The sequence below is a fragment of the Camelus dromedarius genome, chromosome 34 (genome assembly GCF_036321535.1).
Source record: "Camelus dromedarius isolate mCamDro1 chromosome 34, mCamDro1.pat, whole genome shotgun sequence".
Classification (NCBI taxonomy): domain Eukaryota; kingdom Metazoa; phylum Chordata; class Mammalia; order Artiodactyla; family Camelidae; genus Camelus; species Camelus dromedarius.
Window position 1 is genome coordinate 6666452 of NC_087469.1, and position 27693 is coordinate 6694144.

General features: G+C 46.4%; 1 protein-coding gene across 9 annotated transcripts in view; it reads right to left on the minus strand.

The window, feature by feature from the left end:
* Positions 1–2063: 2063 nt before the first annotated feature.
* Positions 2064–27693, minus strand: part of CADM1 (cell adhesion molecule 1) — a 321388-nt gene continuing 295758 nt past the window's right edge. For 4 of the 9 annotated variants that reach the window (XM_031443640.2, XM_031443638.2, XM_031443636.2 and 1 more), the window contains 2 exons: positions 12591–12722; positions 7510–10579 (listed from right to left, as the gene is read on the minus strand). In XM_031443640.2, the coding sequence (XP_031299500.1) occupies positions 10461–10579; positions 12591–12722 (251 nt within the window). In that variant the 3' untranslated portion in view covers positions 7510–10460. Of the gene's footprint in view, positions 3618–7509; positions 10580–12590; positions 12723–23008; positions 23324–25063; positions 25118–27693 lie in introns of those variants that run through there. The other 5 variants (XM_031443637.2, XM_031443634.2, XM_064482070.1 and 2 more) reach the window with 4 other exon arrangements.

Genomic DNA, 27693 nt, shown 5'->3' on the forward strand with positions numbered 1-27693 from the left:
CCAACCACAGATGGGGAAAAAAAAAAACCTCTCTCTGATTATTCAATAATTTATTGAGCACAGGGCCAGATACTGCACTTGGCTTTGGAGATACAGAGCTGGATCAGATTCAGTCTCTACTCTCAAGGAATTTACTGTTTTATTGAGGGAGACAGAAAGGTAAACAGACAGCTCAGATACGTGATAAGGACATCAACTGAAGTAAGCATGAGAGGCTGGGGAAGCACGGAGAGGTAACCTAAGGGAGGGCGGTGCTCTCGGGGATGTTCAAAGGCACAGAGGTGTGGACCAGTAATGGAACGGAACTTGAGGAAGTGAGATGGGGGCTGGGCAGAGGGGGTGTGACTAGAGGTGGAGGGTCACGGGTAGGGGGACTGAAAGGCCAATCTTAACTGATGGCAGATTGTGAGGATTGGGGTTTATTCTGCAGTCAAAAGTTGGGCAAGAATGCTTTCCGAGCAGGTGAGGGACCCCGTTTCCTCCATTTAGGGCTAATGTTGGAGCCTGGGGTTGAGGCACAGGGGACCCAGAGAAGAGGCCGTTGTGCTCCTGCAGCTCCAGGCAAGCAACATGGAAACGGCGAGGTTGGGTCAAGTTGGAGAAGTATGTCAGGGGCAGTGGGCAGGAGTCAGGAAGCAGCTGGAAGTGGGAGATGAGGGAGAAACTGATATTCTTGATGTCAGGCTTCTGGTTGGAGTGACTCACGATGCTGTTAGCTGAGAAAGGGGTTATAAAGGGAAGGAGCAGATTTGGAAGCAACTTTTCATTTCCTCATTTCCTCCCTTGAAAAACTGCCAGGAAAACCCAGCGGAACTCTTTAAGAGCAGGGAGAGATGTGGAGAGTCACTGGTAGATTATGAGTTTCTCTCTGGGGACTCCTGGCCAAGCCAGAAACATGACCCAGAGACCAAACACAAGAGATCTGTCCATTCAGCCTCAGAAGAAAGGGGTTTGCAGTCAGCAGGGACCAAGAGGGAACATGACAGATACCTCTTAAGGCCATATTGAAGCCTGGAATGGGGCTCCTGCTGTGATGAACCACGGTTGAAGGGAGTTTATTGGAAGTCGGCTAATGCAAGCTCCAGGCTTTACCCAGAAGTCCGAGTTCTCCCTGGCTTGCAACGTAACCTACGTAATAGCTAGTGTTGGATCGAGACACAGATGTCTATCCATCCTTGGGTTAAATTCCATCACCCGGAGCTGACCCTTTCCCACTGGAGGAGGTAATGAGCTAGAAATAAGTGCCATTCGAAGCTGAGTCTAAGTAAACCTGTGATCACAGACGTTTCCAGCCATAGCTTCGGTTTGGGCTTTCAAACAGATGGATATCCTAGCATGAAATTGCCAAGATTAGAGAGAGAACACGGGTCTAATGCACAGGGCTGAGGAAATGGCCAGGGCCATCCGTGGAGCTGGAGTCTCAAATCCTGGCCCAGGACTTGCTCGGGATTCACGGAAGTAAACAGCCCCGAGCAAAGCAAATGCATTTCTTTCCCAGTTTTGGATACTGGCACAGGGAAGACAAACGAGTGTTCTCTGGTTTGGGGACGGCGTGAATGAACCACACATGTCCATAAATAAACCAGGAGCCCTCCAAACACGCCGCTCATTTGTTCACACAAAAGCCAGGCTGGCAGCCCTCTCACAGAGCCATGTTCACAGTTGGATCCTTAACGCATTGCGAGCGTTCAATCAAACTTTTAGTGGCGAAACTCTGGGAGCAGAAAGGCCGCTAAGCCCAAATGGTCCCTTGGCTTTTCCATCTTTTGTGGCTGCCTGGCTGTGCTCTTACGGGTTTTGTTGTCAACAAACTCCTGGCTTGCCTTTGAGCACTCCAAATTATTGAAAATGACTACAGCTTAAGACTGGCAGGATGATTGTTAAAAACAGCCCTGGCATTAATCATAGCTTAAGAGCTTTTGGAAAATGATTCTAATTCAGAAGGGGTGGCTTACAAAGAGGCTTGTCGAAAGCAAAGCAGACATCAAACTCTGAAAGGCAAAAAGCCTCCTTGGTACCCACACCTGGCTTCTTCTGAAATCCAGCTGGCAGGAGTGATGTGTGTGTGTGGGGGGGGGGGCGGGTGGTGCAGCTTACCCTGCCAGCTCACCCCGTCTGAGACCACCTTGGGTCTTCCACGAGTCCCACAGCATCCCTCCCCCAGATCTGGGGCCCTTGAGATGGGAAAGAACTTCGAGGAGAGCCCACAGGTACAAGTTTCCTGGCGGTCCTTGGAATACGGAAGAGGTGGCTGGGGGCCTCGTATTCCGTCAACATTTGTATGCCTTAGACCAGCGCTAAATTAAGCTCTGAGCATCGAGGCAGCTGCGTGGGCAAACACACGGTCAGCATTTGCAAGGAGCCAGGCAGGGCAACAAGCTAATACTTCTGCCTTTTGCCTGCCTGGCACAACAAAGGAGAATGATTTTTGCCATCAGCATTCTCCCTATCACGGAATCATTGCACAATTTAGTGTGATTAATGGTTTCCATTTAGGAGAAGCTGAGAATGAAAACAGTGGGGGAGTGGTGGCAACTCGGCTGGGGGTGTTTGTGGCGGCCCCTAGAGCGGAAGAGCGAGGGAGCTCTGGCCAGTGGCCTTTACCTTTCCTTCCGGCACGGCTGGGGAGGCACTCTGGGACGAAGAAACACATGGCTTTTGACATGCATTTGCAGAAACAGTCTGGAAGCTGCAACCTTGTGATGCACTGTTGGCTGTTTCCTCCTTGCAGCCTTCCAAACGTTTGTGACCGAGCAGCTACTCCCTCTTGACCTGCCAAAGGGCGTCTCCTTCCCAGAGCGTCCTAACTAAGGGCTGGGTCTGGGAGGCGGCGTGGCGATGGGGCTGGATGGCTGAAACTAGCGAGCTACCTACACCACGTCTTGGCATTCGTGATGGCCGCACGGAGATGCCCCACAGGGGAGGACCCCACCTTTGTGCTAGGATGGTCGCAGTGACCTTCAACACGGCCACGTCTGTCTCTGGAGCCCCGGCTGGTGAAACCAGTCTTAGCTCTTGCGTGGCTGGCTCCCCTGCAAGTTCTTCTTCTCCGATCTGTAGCATCCTTTCTTTTCCACTTCCTGCAGGCACTGCTTCTGCTCAGATGTCACAGCTGCTGGGGGTGAGTGGTGAGACAGAGGCCGCCGCAGCCAGAGACGTGGGGGTGCTGATAGAAACCAACCGGGAAAACAGAGGATTCAAGAGGGCCTGATTTTTTTTTTTTTTTAAGCAATAGCCTCTGTAACTGAAGCCAGAGAGGGAGAAAATTGGTGATCTTGGCTGGGTCTAACGTGACTCAGGACCCTCCTTGATGCATTGGTGTCTCTGCAAGGAAATCTATTATTTTCCATACAGTGTCTTAAGCATCTCCCGGGCTACATTTCTGGCTGTGTTAAGAATCAAGCCACCAAGAACAGCTGTGAACATTATACACTTTCAGCAGCAGCAATGGGCTTTGGCAGGGAAGGAGGAGCAAAAAACCCAAGTAGGACATTTCAGTTGACAGTAATGGCATTTTCCCTTCCTTGTCCAAACGATAAAAGATTCATGCTCCTAATTGCAACACTAGAGCTGCCCTCATCACTTTATTCTGGGAGAGGAGGTTAGAGAAAACAGGCCTAGAGAGAGGGAGAGAAAGAAAGAGAGAGAGAGAGATGGATAGTAATTTCATCACTAGCTAACAGAGACTGATTAGTGCAGAAGACTTCTTTCCATAGCAATACTTTTTAATCAGGGCTGCTGTGTCTGGGCAAACAGCTTTTGCGGATTAGCTAGACTCCAGCCTGCCAGCATCCGTTGCAAGTTTAAACGATGAAATACACAACTACAGAGAAAGCAAACCAAAAGGAGTAATAAAGTTGCACATTTCAATATTCAGCCACCATTAAGGGATTTAAATATTTGCTTGCTATTAAAGGCTTGCATTAGGCTCTTCCAACACCAGCTCTGGAAGACTGAAATATCAATTACGGATCAATTTTCCCCCTAAGTAAACACTAATGCAGGATAAACAGTATTAAAAGATGCAATCGTAACATTGCTGACTTCAGGATGGACTTCCTGCTGGTAACAGCAAGTTTAAGCCTGGTGATTAATTAACCTGAGAAGATAGCACTTAAGGAAGATTTAAGGCGATCATGTCTGAAATATGATTGTGAGCAGTGCGCCTTTGGAGGGCAGCTGGGGAAGTCCTGCGTTGATCTGACCCTCAGTGGAAGTTTTCACTTTCTCAGGAATCACCACCCACAGCTTAACACCCCCAAGGATTAGGAGAGAGTAAAATGGGACTCGAGGGTGGGTGTGCGTGTGTGTGAAGAGAAAAAGCAGTCGACTTTAAGTCTGGTTCCTTGTTGGAATTGATTCCATACTTAAATATGCAAAGTCTGAATTGCATTTCCTACACTGACCACCAGGGGCAGTAGATAGTTTATGTTCCCTTGGAAATGAGCAATTAAAAACACACAAAACAAAACAAATCACCTGTGTACAGAAGAGCCTAGAAGCTGAGGATCGGAAGACTTGCTTTCAAGTCTCCGTTTTGGGGTGCTCACATTATCCTTGTGCTTAGCACCCTTTTGCTGGTATGTGTAATGGTGTGGGGTGGGGGTGACACGGGGGCATTGAATACTGTGGCTCTTATTAGAGAACAATTTAACAATTTTGAGATGAACACAAATAAGGCATGGAATTTGGTTTGAATGTTTCTAACATGCCATACATCATTCTGAAGGCCTCTCACAATAGATGCGGGCAATGGTGAGGCTTTGCTTTGCCGTTACCAAAACTGTCATCCCTCATAGGCAAGAACAGATACACTGTCCCGGCAGGTCCTTGAGTGTGATGGGACCGACAGCACTAAAGTCAGGGCTGGCTGGCTCATTTCTTTAAGGCCAACTTGGAAGCTACCTGTATTGAGGTTGGACTTATAAATGTCAAGGTTGAAACACAGAATTGGGGAACTGTTCCGACTATAAAGTGACATTCGGGCAACCAGATGCTCAGTTAGTCTCCCTGTAATGATCAACTACTTGCAAAGTGCCTGCTGCATGCCCACCACTGACTTCAATATATTGGTCCCCAAAGTCTTTTGAATGACGGCCAAGAGTCCCCCTTTCCTTCTGTACAGTGCATCAGGACATCCAAGTGCTTCATTTTGGAAATATTTCCAAACTATACTCATGCGGCTGTGGATGGAACTTTCACTCTGAAAGAATCTGGCTGCCAGTTCTTCACGACAAAGGGCCAAGGACTCGGCATCCTGGCAAAAAGGGTCTTAAGCATCATTTTATAATGAAACAAAATGCCTTCCCTTAAGCAGGGTCCTTCCACCTGCAGCACGGTGACTGCACCGTTGCTTTAAGGCTCCGGATGACAGAATCAAAGGGACATTTCTCCATGGAGTGCATCCACAGCAGTACAAGAATTACATTTCCAGTAGACAGAAGACAGTGAAAGATTGCACCAATTAACACCCGCATAGCACCTCGGGGTTCCAGCTGATGCATTTGGAGAATGCGAGCAGGCCAGAACATTTGTGGAAACTCTCTGGAGGAAACGAGGACCATTTGGCCCCCATCCTGGATGAAGGGCTGGGCAACTTATCAAACTCTTGCTTCTGGCGCCTTCGTATCGTATTTGCATACCCCATGGGACTCAGCGGCAAATGTGTAGAGTCGCCACCTCATGTCTGCCTCAGTTCGGTGACCCTCTTGGGTCCCTTTGCCGGTTGCATCTGAAACTGGAGCTTCATGCTACAGAGAAGGGGAGAGGGTGGGGGACACTGACATGCTGCCTGTCAGGAGGCCTGGACTGACTGTACTAATGAGCGGTCAGGAGAAAGGGCTCCTTAAACATTCTAACGCAGGCTTCACAAGGGCACGAAGTGTCCACATGCACAGGAGCCCGGAGAGCTCTCTCCACGAGAGGGGTCGCCTCTTCTTGGGTGAACTTCCATCTCTTTCATCACCATTTGCCTCTGTCCTGTGTGATGACTAACACATCAGGAGTGCTTCCTGGGCCTGGCACCTTATTTGCTAATCTCATTTCTCTCTCCTAAGATGGGGACCCTTACCTTATGGAGCAGGAGACCAAGGCCAGTTGGTTGGGGAACTTGCCTGAGGTTTCACAGCTAACAAGGTGGTAGAGCGGGGTTCGAACCCCGGCAGTCTCTTAGCATGTGCTCTTGGCCTCTAGGCTCTGCCACACATAGTGATCTTTTTACAGAGTTATGATGAACCAGTACGCCCTGTCCTGGGGCAGAGGCTGGAGGGGGCCCCTCAAATTTTGACTGCCGTCTGGACTTCGAGAACCACCACACGACTGCTCCCACCCTCCACGCACCGCCTGATTTTGCTTTATTCTTCCCGTCCAGGTCAGCCCTTTATACCTCCAACTCGCACTCGCTCTCCTCTAAACCATCCTTTAGGGTCCAGTGGGCGTCAGCTCCTCCAGGAAGCTGTCTTGACTCCCTAGCCTTCACAGATTTCCCTCCAGGAAATCCCCTCGGCACTCTCTGGCTCCTTGGCTACAGCTGAGAACCATTTCCTGTTTTTAGGTGAGTGTAACTGATGCCCTGGCTAGTCTCCGGAGACGACCTGACGCGTCCCCGTGTTTCTCCCAATGTGAACATTCGGCTGGTGCTCAGTAACTGTGGGTCTGAATAGCTGATCTTTACAGAGACTGGCAAGAGACCAGGCCACGATGGAAGAGGCGGAAATGAGGTCCACAGCCTTTGGCTTTTCTCCAGCTTACCTTTTCTTCCACTGCTACGCTTTCCCCATGACCTGCCCAAGAGAGAGAAGGGGAACTCAGCCACAGCTGGGTGAACGGTGGGAAAGGACCGTTAGGGGCAGCTCCCGGATGATCTGCGCATGTGAAAGGTCAGTCACCAGCAAGAGTGTTTATTGCTCCCTCAGCCTGCAAGGCAAGGCGGACGACAACAGACCGGATCCTGGCAGACACCCAGGCCGGGAAGCCCCAGCAGCCTGAAGGGTAAGTGAGAACAATCTTCTGCAGGCGGCCGGGCCGGTCCTTCGCAGATCACGACGTCTTTTTGTTAAAGGAGAGAGAACTTGAAAGGAAGAAGGAAGGATGAATTGTTAAGACACGAAATCCCAAAGGAAGAGACAGGTGGAGCAGCCAACACGGGGGAGCGGGTGGGGGTGGCGGGTGGAAGTAGGGGAGGGAGGGCAGGAGACCGATGCATCGGAGGGGCTGGTCCCGGCTGGCCCGCCACTGCCGCCTGCGCACCTGCACAGATCGCTGAGTCCACGATGCTGACGCACCTGGCCCGCCTGTCTGCTGAGAGGGGAGGAGAGAGCAAGGACAGGGGCGATAAGCGGAGGAGGAGAGGCGGTTCCAAGCAGCCCAGCCAGCAGCACCTCCTAGCACCTACTGCCCGCGTGCCCGGCCCCGCGCGAGGTCCTAAGGAGAAAGCCGGCCCGGGGACCCATCTTCTCCCAGGCCGGGGTGTCCGTAAGAAGTCCAGAATGAGATTAAAGGATCACTTGGTAACATTAATTTTTTTTTATTAAGAAGACAGATATTTTATAGTACTTCTTTTTTTTTCTTTTTTTTTTGTAAAAATGGTATACATGAACCAATACAAAATGGGAATGGGAACACATGGATATGGAGTCTCTTACACCGTAACATCGTTCATGTACACCTTAAAAACAGAACTGGCCTAAAGGGAAAAGTCAGACGTCGGTGTGACTAAAGAACAAGCTTATTTGGCATCAATTATACATCCTTCATCATTTTATATTCCTTTAAAAAACACAAAAAAAAAAAACAAGTTTGTTCTTTCTTCACTCTAAAAAAAGTGTTCAACCTGTACAAAGTAATACTCAACAATACATTTCAAACAGTGCACTGTATACTTAAGAAAAAATACATAAACCAATATACAACTAAAATCCATAATTTCCTGTTTTTGCTTTGTTTTTATTATTATTATTATTATTATTATTTTTTCCAATGTGTGGGGCCTACACTTTGCAATCTACCTGAGACGGAAAACACCAATCAAAACACATGAACCTGAGACATGTCGACATTGTAAGCCATAGAGTCACGCCAGAAGCACTGCACTACTGTACACTTTTCAAACGGAAAGATGGGAGGTCCCCGAATGAGATGCCAATTCTGTGAGTCATGGTAGGTTTTTTTCCTTTTTTTTTTTTTTTTTTGTGTGTTTTTTGTTTTTTGTTTTTTTTTCCTAAAAAGAACAACTGAAAAAAACCCTTTCAACAACATGCTAAATGGTTCTCACCCTTTGATATGATTATACTATGGTCAGAATGGGCGCTAAGGGCTCGGAATAGAGCTGCATGTTATAAAATTCATTGAAAAAGGGATGTTCGTTGTGGCTTTTTGTCTTGGTTAAGTGCCTGGGGATGGGAGAGGGGAAAACAAAATGCTGCTCGATATGGATTTTCTTTTATATACCAGTCCGTTCCCAAAAGGCCCCCGTATTGCAATGGTTCTATCAAAGGTTAAAATAAAGACAAGAAAAATAAACACGCTTTCAAATAACAAAGAGTTGACACTTTTTTTCCTCTTTAAATAAATCAGCGTCAGTTTTTTCCACATAATGTAACAAGAGTAAAAATGCACCTTGCAAAATCCAAAATTACTCACTGAAAATGTTATATAATATATATTTATATATATATATAGATCTATCTTTTTTTTTGATGCCGTCTTTCCATAGCGACTGGGTTCTGGAGTCTGAAGCCTTACCAAAACATATGGTAAGAGTTTCGTTTTTGTCCTTCAGGACTACTTCTAAATTTCCTAGACGTTTCAGTGAAAATCCCCACATTTCTTTAAAAAAAAAAAAAAACCACAACCTGTAAATGCTAACTTGACTCCTCTTTTTCCCAAGGCTCCCCATCTAAGACAGGTTCAAGGTGACTTATTTCAGTAGCGGTGCACTATGGCTGTCATCATGCGAGGGCCAGGAATTTTTTGGCAGGTGGTTCTTAAGGCTGAGGAAAGAGGCCAAGGCTAGTGTATGAAAGGTAAAAAGATAAAAACACTCACATTTGAGTTTTGATTAAGTAACTGAAAAAATCCCTACATGCTGTTTTTCCACCTCGGCTCTGACCTTTCGAGAACTGAGATCGACAGCAGACCAGTGTGAGAACAATACGGGCCCTTCTTTTGTACCTCCTGCCTTTGTCCGGCCAAATCGGAAGGAATGAAAGTTTCACACGGATTTGAGTTGGAAATCCCAGCATGACAAATACCTGTAATATACAGTACATGCAGGCCACATCCTACTGCCTTGCTAACCAAGCACAAAGGAAAAAAGAAAAAAAACCCAAAAACCAAAAAAAACCCAAAAAACCCCTGTCCCATCCAGTCATTCGCACACCATACGGACTTGCTTTTTCCTACAAATTAGTGAGAAGTAAGGCCGATTGGGAAAGGTGGATGGAATCGTTTGGAACAGAAATAACCAGAGCAGACCGATCTTTCCCCCTCCCTACTTCCCCTCCTGGGGCAACTCAAATTTGTCCACTTATATAAAAGGAACAGACCTCACCTGTCAGGTCTGTTTAGGGCACTGAAAAAGGAGGAGCCCTTTCCGCCCCGAACCTTTCTGGACAGCGTGGGATATCTCTACTGAGCCGTCTACAGACACAGAATTAAAGACAGATTCAATCTCATTGTGACACACCTTACTTGCAGATAACCCTGTAATGTAGTTCCACAGCGAACAGAACAGTTTCGAATCACAGTCTAAGTTTCTAGTCTTCGCTGCTCTAAGTATTTGAAAAACGGGCAGCAGCAAAGAGTTCTCATTGTTTGTTCACCCAAATCTTTACGACAACAGAGAAGAATGCATCATGGATACACTAAGTTCTGAACTATGAAATCTAACCTGTGCTGGTTCTCCTTTTATGAAACTGAATTTTGAACAGAAAGCAGTTACTTCAAAAAAAAAAATCAACAAAATGAAAGGAACAACAGTAACAAAATCAGGGGAGGGGAAAGGATCTAAGGAATCCCAGCAGGCAAATTCCAAAATGGGAGATTTTGGACCATATCCAAAATTTTTTGGGGGAAAAAATAAATCCGCACAAAGGAAGGAAGGAAAAAAAAAAAAAAAGGGAACTCAACCAACCAACAAAAAAACAAGGCACAGAATTTTCTGCAGTCTATCCAAACTAAATCCAAGCATCCAAGTTTGACTTGGTAGGAAGAAATAAAACTTAAAAAAAAAACCAAACAAACAAACAAAAAAAGAGGTGTCAAACAGCAGAATGTACTTTTCAAAGAACATTTCTTTTCTTTTTTTTTTTTTTTACACAGCAAATCCCAAGCCTTCTCAGTCTCGCACCTTTCCACCCATTCATAAAAGATCACACGAATTTCTCGCAAGTTCCAATATCACTGTCTCTTTATCATCTAAATAGGGCCAGTTGGACACCTCATGGAAACAAAAAGGCTGCTTAGATGAAGTACTCTTTCTTTTCTTCCGAGTTGTTCTGTCCTCCTTCTGCATTGATTATAGCTGTGTCTGCGTCTGCTGCGTCATCGGCTCCTTTGGCTTCATGAGTGAAGTATGTACCTGAAAGATGAAGGGGTAAAGCACCGTGACTGTCTGATGGCCTCTGTGCAAAGTGGTACAGAGATGGCAACGTGCTTTATGGCCATCATCAGCCGAAGTGGTGTGCAGGCAGCAGAGGGGAAAAAACAATTGGAAGAAGAGAGCGAGGTGGGTGAGACACATGGGGATCCGGGGGTTCCAAAGGCACCACTCCAACTGAACCGCTGCGATATAATTCAGCAAATGAGACATTAGAGCAGTGATTATGACCAGAGGATGTCAGCAGCAGAAGACGTGAGTGGGAGCTAAAAATGCAGAAAGCTGGAGAGCTGCTGACTAGCGTATTAGCGGTAACCGCCCAGGACCAATGGCCACATATGTGCACATACATGGTTACAGACCAAAGCAAGGAAGAGCGATTAGCCAAGACATGAATTAGGGCCCTGCTGCCGTTCTGGGGTCATCTCAGATCATTTATTGGAATCCTCGTCTCCTGGCTTCAGGAAGCAACTGTTGCCGATCCGTGAGGGAGGATGTGCTTGAACTTGCCCAGGTAGGTTTGGTTTTTCTTCTGCCTTCCACCTTGGGCTGGGGGTTCCAGATCGAGAAATAATTGGATCTCATAACAGCTGTAATTGAGGCGTGGGATCTGCCTTCAGGAACAAGTGATTCTCGTTCCTAAGGGAACTCGAGCCCGGACCCAGATTCATGGATTTGCTAATTGGCACAGCCACTTTATAATGACAGTAGACAGAACGTTACAGAGTTGGTGACACTCTTATCAGCAAGTCCCAACGGGTCACATGGAGAAAGATAAGGATTGCGCCTCGGTATGAAATATAGGTGGAGCGTACATTGCCCGTCATAATCCACTAACCCTCTTCCTCTTATGTACTGTGTTCTCAAAGATGCTTAAGTAAAAAAAGGCCGGTGGATTTGCTGCGTTTTCAAGTTTTCAAAGTGACAAATCTGAGAAAGCAGGCAGTCAAATGTCCCCCTGACCACGTCCCTCTTCCCCTGGTTTCCCACAGCTGCTGTGCGGACGCCGGCCCTGCTCTCTGGTCTGACCTTCCTGGCTCCATCAGGAGGCTGGGAGATCTCGGCCAGACAGGCTGCCTCCTGGGCGGGGCAGAGGGGACCCACAGGGCTGAGGGCCCCAAATCCGTTCACACTCGAGATGGGCACTTTGGCTTCTCAAGGCGATGGTCAAATCCCTTGGGCCTCCACTGCTGTGCTCACAGGACCCTCCCCAAACCCAAGCTCTACAATCAGGCAGTCTGCCAGCGCCCAGAGTTCACACTACAGCAAAGGCCCGGGAGCTCCCTGCACAGCGCTTGGGAAAAATAACCGAGACAGACAAGGGCCTCCAAAGAAAAGGAAGAATAAATTACCAAGAGGGTAGAAGAGGCTCAGAGCAGCAGGGGGTGGAGAGGAGGAGCGTGGGCAAAGATGATTGCCCATCCAGACTGCACGGTTGATAAGTGTGATGATTAATGGCAATTTAAATCAATTGCACCGATAATTTTAAAAATACATATTTATGTGGCTTTTAAGGCACATCAAACCAAGGAAGTATTCCAGCCACTGTAACCAGCTTACCCAGAGTTGGGGACCAGGGAGCAGAGCCAGTCCACCTGCTTCCCACAAAGCAGTAGATTACGGGTGTGGTCCCCCCCGTTTCTTGTTTGGGGGTTCACGCCACACCTCACACACCAGCCCCTACTTTGTAATTTTCCCTCTGTCCCCAATGGTGGATTGTAGGATAGCAAACCTAAAAAGCTTTATATTTAGAGAAAAATCCAAATCAAGGCGTGTTGCTCATCAACCCTCGGAGTCTTAATCACCAGCTGCTAAGATTTCTGGGGGTTTTTTTGTTGTTGTTGTTTTTTTTTTCTTCTCCCAGTTTCAGGAATCAAATAGGCTATGTGACCACAGAAACCAAACTGCTTATCAAGGACAACCTTGCAAAGTCCCCAGAAGGCAGAGGGTGTGGTGACACGAGGTCTCCTGCCCACCCAAGCGCCTGGCTTACCTTTATGTCTGGCAAAATAGCGGCCCAGGATAATGAGCAGGCACAGCATGGCGAAGACCACCACGGCCACGACGCCGCCGATCACGGCGTGATCCACCGCCCTGATCGAGCCTTCTTCACCTGCTCGAGAATCTGTTGAAATCAGAAGAGGAATAGGGATGTAGAGCTCATTACCAGACACCAGAAGCCCTGGCGATACTGCCTCCAGGCTCAGAGGCCACCGTCTTTTTTAATGGAGGAATCAGAGCGGACAATTGGGAGGGATCAAGTCTCACCGAGGGAACAGGCCGCCCTGTCCAGTGCTGAACGCATCTGTTCTCCCCTCAAGGCTATTTCATTCTGAGCGGCATCAGATACTAGCGTAGAGGGGACAAATTTAGGGAGCCCCGAGGGAAGAAACAGAGTCTGTCCAGTCCTGACCTGGCCTTGGCGTTCCCTCTGTCTGAATCCAGCTGCAGATCCTAGCAAGGAGGCCGACCAAAGCATGTAAGGGTGCGCATAACGCCCCTTCAGGCAGTCACGGGAGCTGTGGAGGGCAGACTGGAGCATCTTTCTAGAGACGCCCAGTGACCCATTCCCTGCCAGGCACCTGCGTGGGAGAAGCAAGGAGCTCAAAAGCCACAGCTGCCTAGAGATAAAACAAGGACTAGAAGACTGGAGACAAGTGACATGCCCGCTACATTTAGGATGTACGAGGGAGTCAGCCTCCGTCTACAAGCTAAAAACCTATTTCAAAAGAGACAGCAAGGAATAATTGTCCATTGCCACTGACGGCTTTCATTTTATTTATTTAACACTTCACGATGCAATTAGTTTTCCTTTATAAGCAGCACTCCCTCAGGATGTCTTCTTTCGACTGAGGAACGACACATTTGGCGGGGGAACAACTCCAGAATGAACCCGGGATGAGCTATGGCCATGCAGAATGGATGTGTGGCAGTGTAAACAATTTTAATTTAGGAATGTGGCTACATCACCCCTTGCTGAAATCCTAATGGCAACCGAGATTTATAATGTAGTAAAAAACAATTATTCTCCCGTTGATTAATACATTAACATTTTGGAGTGGAAGCTAAACCATTGTCTTTTTTTTTTTTTATTGAGTCAACTGCGACACCTCCATTAAAATGATTTACTAGCTGTACCTTACAATTTAAGCACAGCAGCAACAGAAACGGTAAAAATCTTTTAACTTTACATGATTTGTGAAGTCATATGTGAAGGATTTACCATTTAAATCTTTCAGTACAAGAAGCACAAGGCCTATAAATCTGCCCCCATAGCAGTTGCTGGACGCCTAAGAGAAATGCATTTCACCAGGAAGACGGAGAGTGCAAATTCGAGTCAATTTTTAAGAAAGATTTATCTCTGTCTCTCTCCAAAGAACAGAGCAAATCTCTGAAGCCTCCACCTCTAATAATATTTGAAGTTTATCGATCAAGTGTACGATCCGTGACAGCTAAAGGTAATGGTGCTCTTTTGAGCCGAAACCTGATACAACGCTTTCAGCAGGAGGGCATGAATTACACTTTCTATCGATATTTCCAATTCTGCTCCGAGATTAAGTACTGAAGGATGTGGGGAAATAACTCGTGACTGAGGGGTCCGTGAAAAGTGCTTTAATTAAAAGAGCTTAAATTAAAAAATGAAGTATTTAAAGTGTTTCATTAAGTTACCTTTGAAAGGATGACCCCCCCCCAAAAAAATCCCCAATCCAGACCCAAACAGAAGTGCCAAATCAGAGGCAGCAGCGGGTCACCCAGGACAACCGGATGATGGGAGTTTAATTGGAGAATGGAGATGGGTTGGAGGCAGAGTGCACTGCAGCCAATTAGCCCGCTCCGTGATGTGCCGGCCCCTCCAGCCACATGTCTAATAAGCTCGACTTGAAACGAGGCAGAGAGGAATCTCCCGCCGCAGCCCCAAGAGCCGCCTGCCACACATGTGGCAGCCTCCGTGTCCTGAAAGTCATTTCAACCAGGCAGGACTCAGCTACAGAAAGTTTTCAGAGCCGACAGGACGTGGGCTTGTTAACGGGGTGCACTCCCGTGGGGGTGCCCCTGGACCTGCTGGGGGACGGTGCTGACAATTGGGAGACTCTCATCCCGACTGCACGAATTCAGAATTGCTGGCAGCGGGGACCAAAGTGATGGAAAAGCCAGAAAGTTGTGCCTTCCCGAGGGAGCTGTCAAAATAGGGGATCTTGCAGGAATGAGAATTAACTCATCTCTGATGGCCACGGGCTTCAGACCCAGTGAGAGAAAAGGGTCTTGCAACTAACTCCCTAGGTCTTAGAACTGGGTGAGAAAAACAAAGTGATGTCAGCTACTGAGGAGCGGGGAAGGTTACGTACAAGAGGCGAAGTGGAGAGAGGCCTCGCCCCGGGAAGACCGAGCAGAGAGAAACTGTCCCACTACACTTAACCCACTCGGGAACACACCCTCGTGTCCACTGTTACAGGACTGCCTTCCCCATGCCTAGGCACAAGAACATTCTAGAAGCCTGGGGGTGGGGGGAGAGAGAGAGAGACAGAGAGAGAGAGAGAAGAAAGGAGAGGAGGAGGGAGGAGGGGGAAGCTCTGTGATAAAGAAAAAACCACCAACCAACCTCACAAGGTCTGTATCTATGGGGTTAATTTCTCCAGCCAAAGCTGTTTGTTTGACCTTTGCACCCCATCAACTCTGAGCTGAAGGTGCTCAGTGTGGCTCTTCCCTCCCTGCCCTCCGCCCACCTTAAATACCTGGGTTCTCGCTGTCTTCCCCACCCTCAAGGACGTACATGTTTTACAGATCCTTTTAAGGGTGATCTCTCCGGCTATCTTCTGATATCCACTCTGATCAGAAAGTTTACTACCATCAGTTAATCAACAAGACATCTTCCCTGCCTTCAATGACTGCAGACGGACATATGGGAAGTGATGTTGAATTTACCAGGAACGCTGTGGGTTGCAGCTCCTCCCCGCCTCTCCCCGCCCCAGGCTTCACAACTGATACAGTTGTGGCCACCTCTGGCTCGGCCTGGCCTCCTTTCCAGTCTCATCTCATTCTTTTTTTTGTGTCCTCATGTGGGGTGGAAGGGGAGGGTTTTCTTGATTTATAATACTTTAATTAAACTATCATTAATTTACAATGCTGTGTTAGTTTCTGGTGTATAGCATAGGGATTCAGATATAAATATATATATATATTCTTTTTCATTATATGTTATTACAAGGTATTAAATGGTTCCCAGTTTGTATCTGCTAATCCCAAACTCTTAATTTGTCCCTCCCTGCTTTTTCCCCTTTGATAACCATAAGTGTGTTTTCTATGTCTATGAGTCTGTTTTATAAGTAAGTTCATTTGTGTAATTTTTTTAGTTTCCACATATTATATTTGTCTTTCTCTGACTTACTTCACTTAGTATGATAATCTCTAAGACCATTCATGTTGCTGCAAATGGCATGATTTCATCCTTTTTTATGGCCGAGTAATATTCCATTATATATATACATATATATGTATGTGTGTGTGTATACCACACACACACACATATATACCATGTCTTCTTTATCCAATCACCTGTCGATGACATTTAGGCTGCTTCCATGTCTTGGCTATTGTAAATAGTGCTGCTATGAACACTGGGGTGCCTGTATCTTTTCTGTTTAGAGTTCCCTCCAGATGTATGCCCAGGAGTGGGACTGCTGGAGCATATGACTCCATTTTTAGTTTTTAAAGGAATCTCCATACTGTTTTCTATAGTGGCTGCACCAATTTACATTTGAGTGGGGAATTTTTAGTGCCACTGATTGGCCCGAGATGGTGGGGGGCACAGGTGAAGGCTGGTTACCTACCCTTAGTTCTGAACTGCCTGTACCTGTGGGCTGGTGCCTGGCTTACAGCATGAAGCAGTGACGCAAGATGCTAAACAAAGAGGCACCCAATTAATGGAGTAGGATGAACACCGGAACCTGACGGCGACACCCACCACCAACAGGGGTATGGCTCCAACAAAGTCCATTGGCCATGTGGCTTTTCCTATTCTGCTGACAAAGCAAAAGCTCTGGCCAGTTCCTTGAGAAATTACCTCTAAGTGAAAACCTTGGGAAAGTCTATGACTTTCACTGTCACCCAAAGGTCCTCTTCCTCTGGGATGCAGACTCTTTAACCCAGGTCTTAGAAACTTTCCTGGGGACCTGCTCTCCAGATTCCGGGCAGCTTTTCTGAATCAGGGAGAGAAGGAGACCAAAGAGCCAGACTCTAGGGCTGCCCTCAGCTTCTACATTGGAAAATAAATGTGGGCATTAAGGCACTTGCAACGGGCCTGATCCTTAGCCACATGGACAGCTCTCCGGTTCAGAGGGAGTGTTTTGTGTTCTCTAAGAGACGAGATTGTCCCCCTCACTTAGTAACAGGTGTAACAGCATTCATACCTGTGGGATGAAGTTTTTCCCCACCACCACAAAGAGGAGAGCCACGTTTTCACTTGGGGGTACACTTATGGCATAAAAGTTAGTCCAGCCTTGAAGAACCAAGGATGTCGAGGTGACACAGTGCAGAAGGCCATCTGGGTCACTTCACACGTGACTTCAAGTAACTCAGGCCTTGTCCTTCTGTGAGCCTGATTTTCAGGTGCCCTTTGTAGATGCTGGGAGCGTTCATGACAACGCAGAGTTGTGGCCCAGTCCTTCCTGTCCCCACTGGCCTATGCTGTGCCATGGCTGTGGCTCTGCCATGGCTGTGGCTCTAAGTGTGACATAAGACTCTCTAAGGACAGATCAAACATGAACTATTTAGTATTCATGAGTGAGCTCTTCTTTTGGCCAAAAGCCGGAACAACGTGGCTCCAGGTGAAAGTTTATGAGCTGCCTGGAGAATGCTAAGTTGGCAACCACTGCTTGGGTCAGAGCTTCAGCCAGCCGGGGTTCCCATCAGCATCTTAGAAACTGTGAGGACAAAAAATGTCAAAGGCTCTCCCGAGAGGGGCGGCCCGAACTGCTCAGGTTTCTTTACGTTGGGCCAGGCGACCCGGCTTGGCCCAGTCCTGTGGGCCACACGAAGGGGGCAGTTCTAAAGGCACTTGGTCCCTAGTGTGGGACAAGGAAAGCGATTGCTATGGAACTTGAGCCTCCTTCCCCTCCCTCCAGGGGACTTCTCTTTCTCTGCTGGCTTTCCCTCCTCAAATGACTTGCCAGCATCTCCTAACGCAGTGCTCCGGCAGTCACGCTGCCTGTGTTACAACAGGGCTCTGGAACAGATCCTGGTTTCTATGGCTACCTTACCACCTGGCATGGGAGGCGTGACATAAAGCGCAGTGCGAATGCTTTAACCATGGATCTGTGAAAAGCCTAGACGGCTCTGCTGCCAGAGGCAGAGATCCACAGATAGCCAGGGAAAGGCCAGGACGTTCGTCTCGGCAGACAGGGATGCTGGCAGAGGGGTCGCTGAGCAGACAGCCCACTGCAGCTGCAGCTGGCCCACCTTCAGCCCAGGTCGCACAGACTGAGGACACTAAGATGTCCACCATTGGGGAGCAGAGGTGTGATATGGTAACATACAGTTACGGCACCGGCGGAGGGCAGGACGGCCACGCCATCTTGGCTTTCCTTCACATTTCAACCTAGGCTAGACGGAGCAATTAAAAATCTCAGGTGAGCTAGATCCTCCCTTGAAATGCACATACTTATTCTTTCCAAAGATGATAAGCTACCAGAGGTCTCATCTTAAAAATTAATACTTCGGGGCTCAAGTTCATTTTGGACGAGGTTAAGCAAGTGGAACCAAGCTTTCTCAGATAAATGCAGAGAAGCAGCATCTGGGCTTGCAATGGGTTGGACCACAGTAACCGCAACCCCTAGGTCAGTGGTGGCATTTAGTAGATGAGCAATAAAAAGTGGATGAGTGAAAAAAAAAATTAATACTTTTGGGGCAGAATGCATGCTTACTTAGCATGAACAAAGTCCTGGGTTCAATCTCCAGCACCTCCATTAAAATAAACAAACAAACAAATAAATAAATGTAATTACCTCCCCCCTAAAATTAAAAAAACAACCCCCAGAAATTTAATACGTCAGACATGGGGGTGGTTCTAAGAAGACTGGTCTTCCTCCCTCTATTTAAAGGACACTTGGTAAGTTCAACCTCCCGCCATTTCTCTGACTACGGTTGGCTGGAGAAAAGTGAGAGCTGTGGACTTTCCACGACAGTTCCATCACTCGCTTCAGTTCTAGTCTTTCTCCTGGGCCGAGGTCGGGCTGGACAAGTCAGTTTCTTAGAAACTCTGAGAAGCAGTGTTCAAAGCAGGAACGCTGCCCCCTGCTCCCTAGGGCTGTTGTGATTAGTCCCACTCACAGGAAGCTTAATGACTCTGATGTCATTTGCTACGTCTTGCTAGAAAGAAAGAAAAAGCCTGATGGTGGCTTTTTCCACATGGGAGACAAAACCAGAATCTGACCTCAAAGACAAAACCAAACCAACCTCCAAGCCTGGAACCATCTGAAAAATGCAGCTTCTCATTCACATCACCTATTGGAGCTCCCGTCCCGGCCACAAAAATAAGTGTGCATTTTAAAAAGCACAACTTTATTACTGGAGGGGAACAAACTGAATGGCATGCGCTGACAAAATGCCACATTATTTGCTAATCCTAATATGTTATTCTTCTTTAAGATTTGCTTTTCTCAGCACCAATTCAATTATAGATGCTACAAATCCTTCTGACATTTAATTCCCTCTTGTCAGAGAGTAGTAAATGTATACAGTACATGCACAGCTTTCCCATTAAGATGTTAATATATATCGGAGCACGCTGGCCGCCAAGCAGCATAACCTTTCTTTTCTGTCTTCTTGGGAAGTGGAAGGGAAGGAACAAATGTAAGGCAAGAAAATCGTGGTGATTCCCCTGCAGCCTCCCGAGCATCTGGTACTGCCCCTCGGCTGCATTTCACGCTAGAGATGTCACTGCAGCGACACTAAGGTTTCAAAGGGACTAACTAGGTGAAGCTAGTTAAAGGAAAAATGCAGTCATCATCGATCGGCCTCATCGTCCTGCCACCCAGAGCTCCGCACTCCGTCACCCCTCGGTGATGGGGACCCAGGGCTCTTATACAGTTACTGCCTACAGCATCCTCCAGAAACAAGCCCGAACGGGAGATGCAGGAAGGGACAGGGTCTCACCTCCCGCACCACCCATGGGAAAGCGCGCTGCACTCGCCCACTGATCTGGGCTTCGCTGCTTTTCTCTGTGAATTTGGGCAGGTCGACCAGCCACTCTGAGCCACTGGGCACAATAAATACAACTCACAGGACTGTTTTCAGAGGCCAGTGTGTTGCTGAATATGAAAGAGCCTCTCTGGGCCGGGGTCTGGCGTATCACGGACACTCAGTAAGTGTTCGCCAAATTGAAAGTCGCGGGAGCAAACCCCAAGCAGGGCTTTATTCCAGTTCTAGTCTTTGATTCAAGGCAAATACTTATCAGCCTTTTGGGGTGAGGGTTTTACGACACACTCAGCATGGTTCTCAGATGGGAAGGTGCCCCGGAAACAAACACTAGCTGAGTTGAAGTCACCAAGCCCCTTCTGTTCATTTATGCAGAAAGGCAGACAGTGTGACTGTCCTGGGTGGAGGTCGAGGTGGTGGGCCAGAAGGCTGAAGGCCACCGAGTCTGAGTTATCATTCGGGTGTGCCATTTAAGTCTCAGGATATCCAGCTCTGGTTGTTGGCTAGACACGAGAAGGTTTTTTGTTTTTTTTTTAATGTTGATTTTTCTCCCTTCTCAAGGAACTTGACTTTGTTAATTTAAACAACAGTGGACATTACTTAATGCAACAGACACAATCCTCCCAAGACATTAAGCATCACCAGAGAGACCTCCCGAGTCCTCTCTGTTCATCTCCTAGTGATAAGGACTTAGAGGTGTGACTGCCTTTTCCGTTTTAAGCAACAGGAAGGCACTGAGGATGATACTGGAGTTTTTCTTAAGGGAGCAGACATCTGATAAAAGAGGACAAGGTTGTAAAGTGTTTCCAAATAGACATTTCCCACTGGAATCTCTCTCTGTAGAAAGATGCGTCAGGGGACCTCAGGCATTTGCGGGTGTGAGGATGGATTAATGATCATGGTGAAGTCACCCCAAAGCAGTGTCCAACCTGTAGAACTGGAAGTCACATTTTGTGTTACAGCCTGCCAGCTCTTTAATTTGGAGGGGAAGTTCCTATTTGATGGTCCTCTTCCTCCGCACCAGGGAAACAGTAGCATGTTGGATTATGGAAAGATCAGCAACACTGTGAAGTTCAAACTCATATGGTGGCAAAGCCATCGACAAGGTGGGGCAGACCAAACACCATGTGTCAGTCTACTGCTTCTGTACTGAATGGAACTTTAAGTAAATCTACATGTTTTAACCTTCTGCAACCCAACACTTTTCCATGGCATTTAGGACCCTCTCAGTAGGAAACTGGTCCCATAATTTAGGAGAGTCCATGGGACAATGACACTGAAAACACCTGAGTGGAGTTTAAGGTCTTCTCTGAATGGAAGAGAGCATGAGTCAAGGCTGAGAGCTCTTTCCTGATCGTCAGCACGTGGCTCTGGACCTGATGGGCTTCGGAGAGCCCAGCTCTCCCCTCCTCGTTCCCGGGAGGCACAGGCTGAACTGCAAAGTGTCCAAGAGGGAGAAGATTCTCAAGAAGACCCCAGAACAAAGGAAGTGTGGGTTTCACAGCGGCAGGATAACCCCTTTAAACTAAAGTCTTGTTTCCTATAGAGGCGGGAAGACCATGTGCTTAAATTCTGATTCTGTCTTTTGGGTAAATCATTGCACCTCTGGAGCCCGTTTCCTCCTTTGTAAACCGAGACTGACAACCCTCCCTTAGCAATCTCACAGGAGTTTCATGACAATCTTTCCAGGGCTGCCTCCTTCTCCTCTGTTGGTCTTCCTGTCCCAGTGGATTGTGAAACTACCCTCCACCTCTTCCCAGCCTTAGTCACTCGCGTTCACTTTACCCAGGCTTATTTTTCCTGCGGCATTTGTCACTGTCCGACACTATCTTGTGTTCTGAGCCTGTCTCCCCGACTAGAATGTAACTAAGCGGGCAGGGGCCTGGCACGTGAAATCCACGGTAGCTCCAGCTCCCGGGTGGTCCTGTTCACCATTGCATCCATGGTGCCCAGGCCAGAGCCTAGCACGTAGGAGGAACTCGAGCGATGGTCAAGTGCGTGCAGATCAAATGAGCTAATCTGTGTGCAAGAGCTTTCTGAGCTATCAAGGGCCATACAAATCAAGTTCAGCCAGACTTCAAGGACACTCATAATAACCAGACGGTCAGACATCCCATCCCAGAACTGACCTATGGATCTCACGGCCTTTAAGTGCTTCCATTAACTAAACCCAGACCAGAGTTTTGAGCCCTTGTTTCCTCTGTAATCCACGTAAGGGACAATAGCTGGCTCACCTAGACTATTTCTTAACACCCAGTGTGGATAATCAAAGCCACTCAGAATTAGCTTTCCATCCATAGTTTTCTATGGGTTGTGATGGAGATGTTGATTTTTCCAAATCACTTTCTCATCCTTAGGGCCAGAGTTGAAAACATGTCTTTGGGAAGCATGAGAGCCTGGAATTTCTTGCTGGTGTCTTTGCTTCAAAAGCCAAAGCCTGATGGATTGCTCTGACTGTGCTGGAGGGCCATTCTCTGGCACATTGGATATTTACCAACCTCCGCTAAACAGTCCCTGAAGGCCCTTCCATGGCTGCAGGGAGGGAGGCAGTTGGAGACATCTTTTAAAAGTTTGAAAATAAAATAGAAGGATAAATAGACTTAAAGCTATTCGATTCCACATGGGTGGCAATAACCACCAACTGTCACCAGGAAACAGCAGATGTAATTGATGAAACAATTCAAAACTCTTGTGGCTCCATCATCAACAAAGTTAACACCCCAAAAAGTAAATGAAAGGGTTCAGAGTAGAACTGGATAAGCTCCCCAGGTCTGCCAATAATTAAATCACTGAACTACACACAAGCATAATTTCTTAATGCAGATTCAAGAGGAGGATCAGCTGGGCAACTTGCTTTTCTGGGGTGAGGCTGGGGCACCATATGTTGCTTATGAAATTGTCATTAGCTGAGGTGGCAGTGGTGGATGGGGGAGGTGGGGGGCAAGGGGCGTGCAGAAGACAGACCGTCATTATTTCAAAGGATATGCGGAAGCAACATTTATCCATAAGAAGGAAAGAATGAAATTCCTACCCAGATGGAGCAGGGAATGGATGGTAATATTATTCATTACCACAGTTTAGCATTAAATGCGCAACACCTACTCTAATTTATTGATGGACTGTTTAAGACGGGTGTTAACCTGTTTGTCTTGTATTATAATTGAATTCAGTCTCTAGGCTACAGAGATTTGAGAAGTTCATCCTTTCTCAATCAATATGCTCCCCTTCAGTGACCCATTTCAAGACAGCTTCATAAAAAGTAATGTATTTTGTTTTAATAAATTTAAACACTATGACAGCTGCTCAATTTTTATTGGTTGTTTTTTTTTCCCCTCTTCGGATGTCTCTTTGCTGCTGAGTGAGGCCAAACTCACAATCAATAGTAATTGATTAATCAGAATCCCCTTGGAACAAAGGTGCTAATCAGTTTTTGATTAGTTCATCAAACCAGATGCAAAGGCAGCCCAGCCCCAGCCTGAGACCATCCGCTTTCTACTTGACTTACGGCTCCCACGGAATCTGACTGCAGTGTTCCTGGAGGGGGCGGGGAGGGAAAGGGGACAGCGTAATTATTCATTTAACCAAATTATTATGAACACAAACAGTTGCTGGTTTATCGCTCCTGACTCTGGGGCGATTCACAGAACTGCAGGAAGGCTGCATCGGACTTGGTGCAGAGCGAGACCTGGAGATTCCTTAATGGATGCTGTTGGGGGAGGGGTAAACCTGATTTAGTCCTATTTTCCTAAAGAGGAGAAAAACGACTTCCGCATATCTGAGTGATCCTTGTCTGGCTAACGTGCCAAGAGGGATCAGAGCCGAGGAGAACTCGGTCCCTTCTTCATACTTGGGAAGATCCAATTGCCAGGGCCACAGTGTCAGAGAGCTGTTTTATTTATGGTCCAGATCAGAACGGAGGAGATTACTCACATCCCGCCTGACATTCTAAGCAGGGAAAAGGACTTATCTACTCTTATTTCAAAAGAAAATCAGGCTAACGTTTCTGCAATTTCTCTAAATACACCACAGATGAGAGGCAAAAATAAAACATTCCCTTGATGGCCGGCTCTTTCTAATCTTCTATTTATTTATCTATCTAAATTCATCAGGATTTGGAATTCATTTATTCATCCAACAAGTATCAATTGAGTGCTTAGGACACGACAGGCATACAGCAGTGAGCAAAACCAACGTGGCCTCCTGGAGCTTCCGCTCTTGGGGGGGAAAGCCAACCGCTAAGCTCAGACGGGGACACGCTACATAACAGAAAAATAAAAGGCATCCGGGAAGCACAGAGTGGGCAATAAATCTATTGCTTTTGAAAGACAGTGGGTCTGTCTTATTGTCTCATTGGGTCTTCCTGCACCTCAACAACCAGCTATTCCAGGGAGTTGCAGCGAAGTCTCTTTAAAAAGAGGCAACGCGGAACCCTTGTTTCCAAAAGGCTGGAGGAAACATCCACAGTCCTCTGCCTTGGTTCCTCCCGATGAGGAAGGCCCCTTCCTTACTGACTTGTAAGAAGTGACCGATCAAAATGTTTCCGAAGCTGTAGCTGGCTGGCAGTGGAGTCCCATGACATCATGGGAGCTCATATAATTGTTCAGCTCTGACCATTTAAAATCTCTTCTCCCCTCCTTTTTAGGATATGCTTCTTATTCTGGATTAGTAACACCTAAATCCTGGAATCGAGCATGAAGCCTACTTTTGCAAGAGCGCACTGTGCTGTGAAAAAGGTCTGAGGTGGATAATTAGCTTACATCATGGTGTGTGACAAAACAATTGTCCCCCCTTCCTCCTTTCCCTTCCACACCCCTTTCTTCAAAGATCAACTCTGACATGGCTTTTCTAGTCTATTCCAAAGGAGATACTCAGTAAGAGGTGTTTTTTTTTTTTTTTAAAATAAAGATCTTGTCTCATAATCCAACATCCTTAAACAGCTTTGAAATGCAATAGATTTCTCATGAACCATTGTATATCTAGAACATAAGAATTATTTTAAGCCACTGAACAGAGTGGCTTTGGTACCATCTCAAGGATGATTTGACCTCTACTAAATTACAGCGTCAGCCCCAATGTTAAATATACGTGCTGCCACCACAGGGAAGAGAGGTGGGTGGGGAGGAAGTAAGGGTTAATAAAAACTGGTTTTTCTTTAGTCTCAAAACCCACAATTGCTAATGGACTGCTCAGCAAACCAAATGGCCATGTTCTGGAAGTGGACGGAGGGTCCACAGGTTGGACACTGCAGAGCCTTACCTAATGACTAGCCCTTACCTGAGAGGTCCTCACTGTCCAGTTCTTCTGCGGAATTGGGCAACTGAGTAAGGCCTTACAAGTAAAAACAAATCGTTTTTCTTTTCATTCCTCAAGGGACATAAACAAAACACTTAAGAACTGAGGATGAATTTCTTTAAAAAAAAAAAAATGAGCCAAATCTCTTGCCATCTCTCTCTGTTTCGGATAGCTTGACTGTATTCAGCCATGAGTACATCTCGCCAATCATTTACTTTTGTTATTGGTACACAATCGAGGCAGAAAGATTCCTCAGTCTCCACTTTCAAAGCACATGATACATGAAGGTGAATGTTTAAACTCACTCGTTCATCACAGCATGCAAAAACAAAGAAAGCAAGCCTGATTGTTCGCTCTCAATGCGCCGACAGATTTGCTAAATACGAACGTATTTAGATGTTACATACCGATGTATGTAAGTTTTATTTCACAATTTACCGTAAATTGAAATCCTCTGCCAATACTGACAAATCCAGTTCATTATCAATTTATGATGATCTTGGATCACTTATTTCCAAAATGGTATGGCATCTGCTAACTGCAGATTGCAGGTTATGCCTTCACCATAAAAATCTGATTTGCAAAATGATTTTTTTTTTCAAAAAAAGAATTTCAAAAATCAGTGGTATTCCTGAAAAAATAAAAAAGCCTCAAAGCTGAAAAAGCAGTTAGGTCAGGAGATAATCAAGCGGAGGGCTGGGCAGCCGGGATGGCGCTCAGCGAGCGCTGCTCTGATGCAAAAGGTGAAGAGGGAAGTAAGTAAACGATGTGGGGGCTCAGCAAGGAGACGGCTTCCACTTCCTCCCGCTGTACTTGCAGGCTGCTCCTTTAAAGAGGTCAAAAACACCGCCAAATGCTAGACAATCCAGGAGGTCTTTACCTGTTCTTTCCTGTTCTGCTCAAAGTCCTGTCCGATGTGAGCAGACCTGCTCCAGGTCCTCTAATTTGCACAGCTGGCTAATACTTCCTTAATGAGATCGGTCACTTCTGAGGATCCTTGCGGATCTATTAAACTGGAAGGAGGGGCATGTCTTGTTTATTTTTTCATCTTTCCCTTCTCTCACAGCCAAGCACAAAGTATACTCTCAGTAAGTATTTGCTGAATCCATGATTTGAGAGTAATGCTTAGCGAACACCAACAAGGGCATAAACAAATGCTCTGGAAACAAGCCATGCCAAACTGATCGTCCCCAAATCAACAGAAAGATTTACATAGAAACGGACAGTAAAAGCTTGGATTTTGTAAGTTGTTGTATAAAGAAGCCAAATGCACATTGATGGCCAGGTTGGTGCTGTGAAAGGAAGGGTCCTACCAGCTCTTGAAGAATTTCCATCTTGACTCCTGGGTGCCAGTATCCAAGGGCATGCACCAGTTGTGAATGGGAGGACTCGAAGCCCACGGATGCTCCCAAACTATGGATTTAGGCAACTATGGGAAAGCAATGAGTCATGCAATAAATTATAGAGGCAACTGAGTAAGGACACTCTCCACTCGTTCTGGAATCTGATTGGTCGAGAGTGTTCCTATTGCTAATTGGCTTTATTCATTGTATAAAGACTGATGAATACAATTATTTGAATAATTGTTACAAATGGGCAACATAAAGTACTTCTCTGTAGTTAATTATGAATTTGCAGTTCTCAGAAGGCTAATTCCTCACTTCTACGTGGCCCAATGAACATCAAAGCATTCTACGTACGTGCTTGGCACCCACTGAACCGTATTAAACGAGGATGTTTCAAGTAGGCAGCTTTACTGCTGAAGGCTTGTTTCCCTGGGGAGGGCATTAGAAAGCTAATTTTAAAAAATAAAGACAAATATGTTTATGAAATATCATTGATATGCAAAGTTTCCCATTAAAAAGCAACAGACAGTTTATATACACCTCATTAAAGATGAAACTGTCATTTTTAATGGCATAAACTTTAAAATATACCAAATCATCTGGAATCTACTGCTCAGATTATATCTGAAAGTGGGAAGCCACTTAGGTTAGTGGCATCAAATTTGTTTTTGCACGACTATTGTATTTTATGAATTTATAGTGCTCCGCCAGAGTTGGATAATTTCTGAATAAATATAATTAAGAAGAGTTTACTGAAGCACTGCATGTACAGGCGAGGACAGGCAAAATTTACCTCCTAAAATTGCTTCAGCTTAGGTAGTTTTCTTTCATGATAAAAACTAGGTACTTCTCATTTTCTCAAAGAGAAAGACAAAGATGCATTTTACGAGGCAGAGAATAGTCTTCAAGAGGAAACCACAATTTACCAGTAAGTGGGAAATTACTTCTTGGCTTTTCTCTTGAAATTTTCGTATCATCCGTTAAAGCCCTTTCTTGTCACTTCGATTAAAATGTATTCAACACATTTTCTTTGAACTTTGTTAAACAAGTGAAAGTTTTGCTTCTGGTCCATAAGGGATTTTCTTTTGAGCAATTAATAAAATCCAAAGGGCAAACATGATCATTTAATACACGCCTGAGAGTCGTCTCTCGTGCAGATGTGAATTTCGCTTCTTCATGAAGCGACACGTTTCGCATGAGCCCGAAGCCCCTCAGATGGGGCTATAGTTACTGTGACTCTTCCTTTCCGACAGAAACTGCTGGCTT